At 37.6% G+C, this 10,271-nt stretch overlaps 1 protein-coding gene across 5 annotated transcripts in view; it reads right to left on the bottom strand.

Annotated features, from left to right (window-relative positions):
• Positions 1-804: 804 nt before the first annotated feature.
• Positions 805-10,271, bottom strand: part of Kdm5 (Lysine demethylase 5) — a 589,167-nt gene continuing 579,700 nt past the window's right edge. For all 5 annotated transcript variants that reach the window (XM_090384917.1, XM_090384920.1, XM_090384918.1 and 2 more), the window contains one exon: positions 805-1,317. In XM_090384917.1, the coding sequence (XP_090241043.1) occupies positions 818-1,317 (500 nt within the window). In that variant the 3' untranslated portion in view covers positions 805-817. The remainder of the gene's footprint in view (positions 1,318-10,271) is intronic.

Genomic DNA, 10,271 nt, shown 5'->3' with positions numbered 1-10,271 from the left:
TGAGCAAATGCTCTCTACATAATGTGCGATGTAAATGGATGCAATTTTTTACAGAGGGGGGGATATAAAATGAACATGACATGAATTATTACACAGTTTATAGTTTTTTTTTTTTCCCGTGTTGTGACTTTTTTCCGGTTTTTGAATTAGCAAACAACAAAAAAGATGACGTGTTCTGAAATATATTAACAAAAAAAAAAAAAAAAAAAAAACTTTTCAATTTATTACAATGCAGAGTTTCTTAAATATATATATACATATATATATATATATATATACATATATATATAAATATATATATATATATATACATATATATATATGTGAAAAATGAATATTGTTCACTCGACAACTTAAATCAACAACTGGTGAGTGTAGCAATACAAAGCTTTCACTACTCACAACATAATTTCCATAACACAATAAATGACAGTGCATGGAAGATCAGCAAAGCAGTTGGTCAGTTCTGCAGCGGTGTACACGTGTCCATATGTGAGTGAATAATGAATGCTGTTTTTCCCCCCGAAAACAAAGTATAGGAAAATGAGATACACTACACATAAGCACACTTTCTTCGGTAAGTTCGTACATAACTGCTAAGTGCGCATGTGAAGGGAGCACAGTTCCAATGGCATATTCAAGAAACAAAGATGATCCATTCATACCATGTGGGATTTTTAAAAGCTGAGACATTGTTTCTTCAGAGGAATGTGACGCAGCTCTTGCAGAGAACTTTCACCCCAACAGCATTTCTCAGCTTAAATTAAAAGAAAGGAAAAAAAAAAAAAAAAAAAAAGACTGTAATGATAATGATCTACTACACACTTGCAATTGCAGGTAGGGATTCCATCTTAATTTCGGCAGCGGCAGAAGAAATGGAGGGTATAAAGTCTGTGTCCATGTCACATGTATTATATGGAACAGAAACGGATAATGTGTCTAGTTTTGTATGTTGCACTACATCCACCACATGAGGTTGCATTTCTTCAAGATCTTCATTTTCTGCATTAATTATGCCATTGCTCAGAATTCCCACTTTACAAGATACTGCTGCACAACTGGAAGTATTATTTTCCTGAATGTAATCATTATCTACCATAGTGTCAGAGGATATTTTTTCAGGAGAGCAAGATTCTTCATAATCATCTTCCAACTTTATTTCTATACAGTCTGATGTCGAGTCACCTCTCCTTTTTGTACAGTGAGGACAGATGTAATCCTCAGTTTCACTGACATCTGTTTCAGAAAGACCAACACAAAGCAAGTGAAACCACTCTTCACAACCTCCATCACATTGCACCCAGCTGACAGATTCACCTAAAGAGAGAATTTTTTTTTTATAAAATCAGATATACAATCATATATTCTATTTTCATTTTATTTTCATAAATGTAATTAGTGTAAAAAATGTGTTATGGGCAACCGATATGCACAGGTTGTTAAAGACAAAAGAAATACTGTCTCATATTATATATGGGATTATTCTTACCAGGAGGAAGCAACTCATTTTTGTAGTCCTTTAACCATTTCATCATTTTCCTTAGAATACTGATAACTCTTAAAACTATAAATTAGGTTAAGTTGACAAAAGCCTCAGTTGGGCACTTAGCAAAGCCAAGCTGTTTGCTAACAAATTCAATCTAACATTATGAAGCAAGTCCTGAAGAGTTACCTTGATTCCTGCATTTGAACTTCAAATAAAAAATATAGCTCTCTAATAAAGTATGCTACTATTAGATTGAGACAGCTGCCATTATTGGAATAGAAGTAGGCAGCCAAGCACAGTCATGAAAGTTCAGACACCCACGAAATATTTTCATAACATGGAGATGATGCTAAAGGCTGTCGTTAGTTTAAAACTCAAGAAATAAATTTTGAGAAAAGGCCCTAGGTATATGAGTTGAGCATGCAAGAAAATGCCCAACTGAGAGGCTTCTTTAATTTCATGTGGTAGTAATATTTTCTAGCTTTTGCACACCTGAGGCCTTTGATCTAAATTTCCTTGAGTTTTAAACATCATTCATCATCTCCCATATTGTGAAAATTTTTCATTAATAGGCTATCAAGTTTTTCAGTGATTCTGCCTGGTTACCCAATGATGAAACAGTTGTCTGGGTAATGGGATGTAATTCAAGTAAATATCAGCATACTTTTCCTTGGGCAGCAACACAGATGCAGGAGAAACAAAACTTGTAGTAACTTGCTTTGCAGTATGAGATTGATGTTTTTTGTAACAAACATAGTTTTGATCTTTACTACACACACACAATTGAGGGTTTTTCCAACTGATGTGCATCAACATTTTATAATATTCACATGCCTGAGGCTTTTGATCTAATGTCAAAAAACACAAGACAGCCTTTGAAAATTTCCAAGTCTCCATGATTGTCGTGCAAGCTCCAACAGACGTAAAAGAGATAAGTAAAGTGTAAAGTGTATTTAGTGTCCAACGGCACCAGGGATTTCCCCCATCTCCACATTGCTTTAATTGTAGGCATACCAGTTCATTGGGAAGGCCAGAGATTTAAAAATGTATGGGTATTGTATGAGTGTAGTATTGTGTATCGTTGTTCCTCTGGCTATTTAGTAGCTAGACCCCTGCTGGAGCCCAATGTTGCCTACACTTGTCCCCGTGGAGGCAGACCAGGTACACCAGTATTGAGAAATTATTTACTCTGGCAAGCCCTACCACCTAGTTTCCTGAGATTTCAGTGGCTAGGGCCTATGAAAAAAAAAAAAAAAAACGGGGGGGGGGAGAGGGAGGGGAGGTGATGGACCCTAGAATCTAGTTAAGCCAAAAGGGGTTCACGTATGTGGTGAGAATTTGGACACTTAAAAATTTTTCATTGTGGGGGGCATTTGCTGGCGATATAGGCAGAGTAGGGAGGAAGACTGAAGACTGGGGGGAAAGACAGAAGTATAGGGACGATAGAGATGGCAACCTCAAGGCAGAACAGTAGGGCATGCCCATGCCCCACCAGGAGAAGAAATAGGGGGTGGAGAGGAGGGGACAGGAGCACTGTCGCCTACCCCCACCAGGGAAGGGAATGAAAGTGCGTTGGTCTAAAGCCCAGCACAGGTCACCAATAGGGCAAGTGGCAGCAATTGCTGCTGTTCAGTTCGGTTGTGATGTTTGGATTTCCAGTCCACTTGGTTGGCTTATGTTTCGTTTTCTCAAGTGTTATTTCAGTCAGTTTCAGGATCAAGTCTGGTTATCTCAGTTTTAGAGCCTGAGTCAAACCCTGTGTCCCAGTGTGCAATCGGAGGGTTGAAGTTTGCACTCTGTCCAACATCATTTGGGGATATCCTCCGTGCACTCTTGTCCTAGTGGGTTTTCATTCTTGCTCGTTCTTGGTCCATTTAAGTGGGTATGTTTTCCTCCTCAATTTTGGTTTTCTCCTGTTCCTTTCAGTTTTGGTCAGGTAAAGTCAATGTCCTGGTTTGTTGGTCGTTGTGGAAGGCAAGTTCAATTCTTCTTCAGCTGTAGGCATTTCGAGATGTGGGATGTAAGAAGTCATTGTTACCAAATATAGAGAAAAAATGTCTAACTTAAGGACATGCTAATTGGATAAATGAGCAGTGCAAATCTTTTGTGATGAGTCCAAATCTTTTGTGATGAGTCCAAATTTAACCTACATAGATCATATACAAACCACCACTATGTTCAAAGTAGACAGACTGAAGCTTATAATTTTCACTGCATTGAATCAAAAGTGAAGTTTTCGTGAGCCAGATGGTGTGGAGGGGCAGATCATAGAAAAGGCAAATGAGTAGACAGAATAAACTTTAAAAATGGTACTGCTAATGGTGATTTCTACAAAAATTTTAAGGACATTAGTTTGCCTTTTATCAGAAACCACTTTCCAGAAAGGAAAAACTATTTTTCAGGATGATTCTGCCCCTTGCCACATCACAGGCAAAGTAAATATAATGCAAAAACTCAAACATGTCATGCAGCTTCCAGTGTACGTTAATGATTAGTTTATACAAAATAAAGTACTGTTTTATCATCTGACAGAGAATTTTATGAGACCCCTATATCCAATGCTTATTTGTGGCCAGGTTCAGATTTAAAAATTCCAAAGAAAACTGCTAACACATTAGGGAACTGAAAATTGCTGAAAAGAAGCAATTTTATGTCCCTTGTTTATGTATCAAGATATTGGACCAACAATTATTAATCTTATATAAAAGACCCATTGGCTTATGTTACAACCTTATGTTTAATGGTTCTTTTTTTTTTTTTTTTAAATTATTTTTGTTAAATGTTAACTTGGAACATTGGTCAGGATGGAAAGGTGTTCATGTTGCCAATGGTGTATTTCTGTGATTTTTCTGAAGAAACATGCCTAAATAGATGTTCCCCATGCCCACAAATCCAGTTTTGTTAGTTTGAATTGCAAGCAGTCAATGAAATGTGTAGTAGATTTCATCAGCATCAGCCAAAAAAAAAAAAAAAAAAACCCTTCCCATTTCACCTAACCATTCAAGTCCTACAGTTTGTCTAGTTCTGCTTTGAATTTGTCAGTTTCCATGAGAGATGGAAGCTTGTTTCAGCAATCAACCACCCGCTGGCTAAGGGCAAATTTCTGCACATTTATTCTTCAAGACTTTATACAACTCAATCAGATCACATCGCAGGTGCCTAGTCTCCAGACACTGCAATTTGCAAAACTTAAGCCATTCCTGGTAACAGCAACCCATTGTTCCACTAACTAATCTCATTGCCTTTCTCTGTACTAATTTCAGCAGCACTCAAGGGGAGGCCTGACCATTGCCTTATACAAAGGGATAACCACCACCTTTTCCATGCTAGCAAAGTCGTATATATTACTGACAAGACCCCATGAGCTACTCTTGCAGCCTGTCTGCACTGTAGGAAAACTTCATATCTCACTGCACAATTACCCCAGGTTATATCTACCATAGGCTTTTGTGTCATCTGATAATTTATATGCATCCTATGCATTTCTCATCTCTGCCACGAGTCTCATTACTTCATCTGACATCCATTTAGGCCTAAACTATGAACAGTATTTCTTAGTTGGTATGAAAAGCCTACTGGCTTCCAAGATTAATTCCTTGAATGCTTCCCATTTAGAATTTGCTGTTTGTAACATCATCAGTTGGTCCTACTGTAGTCACCTTTAAGCAAAAACCCTTCCCCCTACCCCTGATGGTAGTTACATCTTTGAGTAAATCCCACATCAGTACACTGTGATGACTGCCCTCCAGTGGTTCCTTTATCCGCAGATTCTTAACGCATGAATAATCACCACTGATAATCAGATCAAGAGTATAATTCTCTCTGGTTGTCTTTTGATGTTGTTATTTGGTTTTTAGGAGCATTAGCAACTAAGGCCATATTGCTCCGAGGATATGTGGTGGTCAATCGCTGACCTCCCCACATCCTCCGTATTTGGTGGTGACAGGCTCAAACCCCGGTCTAATCAAGAAGCGTGTGCTACGCTCTTTTGCTCCTTCCCACCTGGCTACGGAGGTGCCTGTTGTCTTTTGAACATGCTGCTGTAGAAAACAATCCAATAAATCCACAAAAATCTTGCTAGTATGTGGGTTGGTCACAACCCACAAGTTTGAATCAACGTCTGGGAAGTTAAAATCCCCAATTATAAGACAATTTGATTTACTGGCCCACTCTATTTCTCTGTACAGTTGTTCATTGTACTTATCACAGTCATAAGCCTATAACACAGTCCTACCCTCATTTTCATTTTCCCAGTGCTTATGTCACACCAAACTGACTGAACATTGCACTGTCCACCCATGTCAACTGGATGCACTTGCTTAGATTTTGTGTGTTTCTTAACTAACAGCATAACCTCCTCCTCCCTTTCTATCCTGTTAACCCATTCTGTACACACTGTACTCCCTAACTTCTAATTCTGCATTCCTTATATCTGTGTGACACCACATCTCTGGTATCCCAACAATAACCGCTTTTGATGTCTTGACCAGTACTTCAAATTTATTTACCATACTCCTAGCATTGGCATACATGCAAGTAGATATTTGTTGAGGAGCAAGGACTGCACTGAGAGAGCCTATGAAAATGAAAAAAGTAATAAGTGGGACCAGATTACATTCAGAGCCATTTGGATTTCCTTTAATTCAGCCGTATAGATGCTGCACATAGATGGTAGCTATTCAGTGAGGGTAACAAAAGGAAAAAAAACAATGACAATACCAATTCTGTGATCTTTTAAGGAGCCAACAGTGTAGATTAGGATGTACCACAATGTAGATTAGGATGTACTATTCATACTGGCTGGCTACAGTTCACATACAAAGGCCCATATTCTTTTGTTGAGGTAGAGTAATATTTCTCCCTGTTTTTGAGGATTAAATAATAAACAGAACAGAAACATATCAGGGGTTGGGGTTGAAATAGCTGGAGGTTATACCACCAAAAGATTCCATTCAGGTATCAAGGTTTATAAACACATTCCAGAAGGTAGATTTACAGATGAATAAACAGTATACAAGTTACACCAGTTTGGAGAAGGGGGGGATCTGCTGTGTGGGAAGTCGGCCAGCTAATTTTATCTGTACAGAAGAGAAGCAGTTCTTTTCAGTGAAGATCAAGTGGCAATTCACTAGCTTCTGTGTATAGGCAAAGTTCTATATGCATCTAAGGCAATATATAAGGCACTGTGATCTGCTTCACAGCAGCTGGTTTTGATGAGTTGCATACTGCTGAACTGTCTTATAATCATGACATAAAGGTATGCTATAAATGGAAAAGAGCATGCCAATGACGTTGCTGATGGGGCCCTTACAATGTTAAATTTTTTAAGGCAGGTGATGTAAGAAATTAATTTTCTTTTCAAGAGTCAGATGGAGGAAATATATAATAGGAACCATGGGGATGGTTTGATCACTTAGGTGTAATTCAGAATGAGGATGGAGATTTTGTTTCTCTTTTTTTTTTTGTGGAGAAAGGCAATTTGAAAAAAATTTTTCTAATTTTTTTTTTTTTTTTTTAGTACTAGTGAAATGAGAAAAGAGAATTCCTTCCATCACAGCTTGTGCCAATAACAGTTCCTTCAAATTCCACCTTCTGCAATGCTGCTTTTTTTTCTTTTTTTTTTTTTTAACATATTATTAGCCTCATCCCAAGATTTATTTCTTACTCTTTCAGTTCAATTTCAAGAACTAGAATTTTTTCCTGACAGTCTCTTTCAATTTTACATTCACTTCTTTTAATTCAATTGTTTTTCTCACTCCTACTTTCTTAGCTTCCTTTCCTTTTCAAGCTAGTTCTTATATCCATTATATGTGGAATGCAGAAACTTGGCAATTTGCTAGTGATAGAGACATGTTCTGGCTTACTATATTACTAAGAGTATCACTAACTACTAGTCTTTCAGTTAAATTTCTAATCTTCAGTGCAGTTTTATTATGTCATAACTCTGCAAGATTAGAAGAAAGGGGATGAATTGCATTTGTCCACTAGATTTGAATTGTTTAACTGTTGATGATCCCGCTCAGGTTGTTGACAACTTGAATAGGTATTTTGCATCTAAATTCACAGAGGAGGCATTCTTTAGTAATGGGGATGCCAGAAGTTTATAATTTTTTAATAGGGGCTGAATGATTTTGTGATAACTGAGAGGAAAGTGGAAGAAAAATTGTTGAAGTCTTGACCAATTATTGAGGAAGATAGCAAAGGAGATAAATAAACAGTCAGGTATAACTATGAAAGCATTCTTGTATTCAAAAGAGGTCCCTATGTACTGGAGATGTGAAAATGGAATCCACAATTCACAAAGAGGATTCAAAGGGTGACACGAGTAATTACAGATTTCCTGGAACAGAAGTTAAACTAACTTCTGTTCCAGGAAAACTAATGGAGTCACTGGTTAAAGAAGTAATGTAGGAGCAGATAGACAAGAATGAAGTTATACTGCAGCTCACAGCATGAATTTATTAAAGGGCAATCTCGTCTGACCAATCTGACTGGATATGATGCAGTAACAAAGGAACTGGAAGGAAAAAATAATTCTGTGTATATTTCCATTTTAGAGAAGCTTATTATGCTGCTACCATAAAAGACAGTACAAACTAAGCAGTGCAGCATTAAGGACAAGTTACTGATACAGATAAAGAGATGGCTGAGCCATTATTGTTTTCTGTGTTTACTAATATTGATGAAGATATATCAGGTTTGATATCTAAGTGTGCAGATGATACAAAGGTTGGTAAGGTGGTTCATGACAATAATCAGGGTGTGTTTCTACAAAAAAAAAAAAATATATAAGAATTAGGAAGATGGGCTGAGAAGTGGAAATTTTGGTAGTTGTTGGTGCATCCAGCACCTCCAGCTTAATGGAAGAAGTATAGGAGAGTCCCTGTGTGTGAGAGTTGTCCAATCTCCAGGAATAGTTTATAACCACAGGGTGTTGAAAAGCTTGCCAGCCAAAGCTTTAGGCAACCAGCTTGATTATGTAGAGTTGGATAGATATGCAAGAACTGTGATCATGTGAGAATTTCCTTTTTCAGAAACAGTGGACAGTCCTCAAAGAGCTGAATTACCAAACAAATGATACAGTTAGAGACAATCTGGTTTGGTATGTATATGGAGCAATCATGCTGTCATCTTAGAATGCTCAGGTTTTGGGCTGGAAATGACCCTGATGCATCTCATTGCCGCAAAGCCAGGTATTACGATACAAACGTCAGTTTAAAGGACTTATTTAGAAGTCAAACATGCCTTCTTCCAGTTGTTTCATCTATTAATTTCTTATAGGGGAATATGGAATCCTGCCACAACCTCCTTTGTACAGATGTTAGGGCTAGCAACATTTGATTTGAAGACTATCTCTGTCTGTGAGCTGCAAGGAACCTACACGTGTTGGAGGGTATATCAGACCATGAACTCTGTACAATGATTGATGTCCCTAATATGTTGATTCACTTGACCACATTTGTAAGACTACCATAGCCAGAATATGGAAACCTTGGAAAAATAAAAAAATACAAATGAAACATTGACAAATGCAAAGTACTGCATATGGGTGGCAGTAATCTCAGATTAACTAGCAAATTGTGTGGTTTCACATTCAGGATAGTGGAGGATGAAATAGAACTGGGGTAATTGTGCAGTCAGTTCTCTGAGCAGTGCAGACAAGCTGCTAGGACAGCTCATGGGGTTTTGTTGATGGAACACATGAAGTTTTCCATCAGGGATAAGGTGGTGATTATCCTGTTGTATAAGGCAATGGTTAGGCCATATCTTAAGTACTTACAGGAGCCTCATTTTAGGAAAGATGTGGATTTATTGGAACAGGTGCAGAGAAGAGCAAAGCAACAAAGTTAGTGGGGGGAACTATAGGGGGGGGATTCTTACAAGGAAAGCTTTCAGTTTTGCAAACTGCAGTAACTGAGACTAGGTGCCTGTGAGGAGATCTGATTAAGGCATTTAAGGCTTTACATGGATTTAATAAGATCAATACTGATGTAATCTTTCCTCTTGTTCAGACTACACATGGTGGAGCACAAATTCAAACTGAGGAATCAGTTTCGTTGTGCAGAAGCTTGCCTTCATCCATGGGATAATTTGAATATATTCAAGGAAGAACGTGACAGACTTTCAGAGGGATGGACAGGTGATATGAAGGTGTTGGTTTTTTTGACTGATGCTGTATAAGCTTGCAACGTTGCCACTACTAATACAACAAGAAAAATTGCATGAAATGTTTATGCTTTACTGCATTTTATTTCAATCATGATCTTTCTGCTCCCACTGAAGGCTGAAGCTGAGTACTCAGCATCTGAGGCCGGGGCTTATTTTAAATTAAACAGCATCATGTGAAAAGGAGAATCATATATTTAAAAATACGAGACACCACCAGAACAGCTGTTTTGTAGGTTGTGTGTGGGTAGTCTCTACTAGCAAATGTATACAGTCAGTCCTCGTATAGCATGATAGTTGTGTTCCTAGAAACCCTTGTGCAATATAAACAACAGGCCTTATGGGAAAAGTAGGGTTAGGTGCCGACCACCCAAGATCGGACACACATTTGTAACTAAAACATTACCAGACACAATAAATAATTGTAATAAAATACATAAGTATTTTATTATGTAATAAAATATTGCTAATGCTTCTGCTTCCATCATAAGCAAACTTGTTTTTTGTTTGATTTTCTATCCAAACAGATGAGAGCCGTTCCATCCCTTCCAACTCTTTGTCTTGATCTAATGGATTTTAATTACACTTTGAGTTGTTCCTGCTATGAAAGTTTTATATT

Source organism: Mastigoproctus giganteus, chromosome 11 (assembly GCF_048544385.1).
Source record: "Mastigoproctus giganteus isolate SK-2022 chromosome 11, ASM4854438v1, whole genome shotgun sequence".
NCBI classification, from domain to species: Eukaryota; Metazoa; Arthropoda; class Arachnida; order Uropygi; family Thelyphonidae; genus Mastigoproctus; species Mastigoproctus giganteus.
This window is presented reverse-complemented; position numbering and strand designations above follow the sequence as displayed.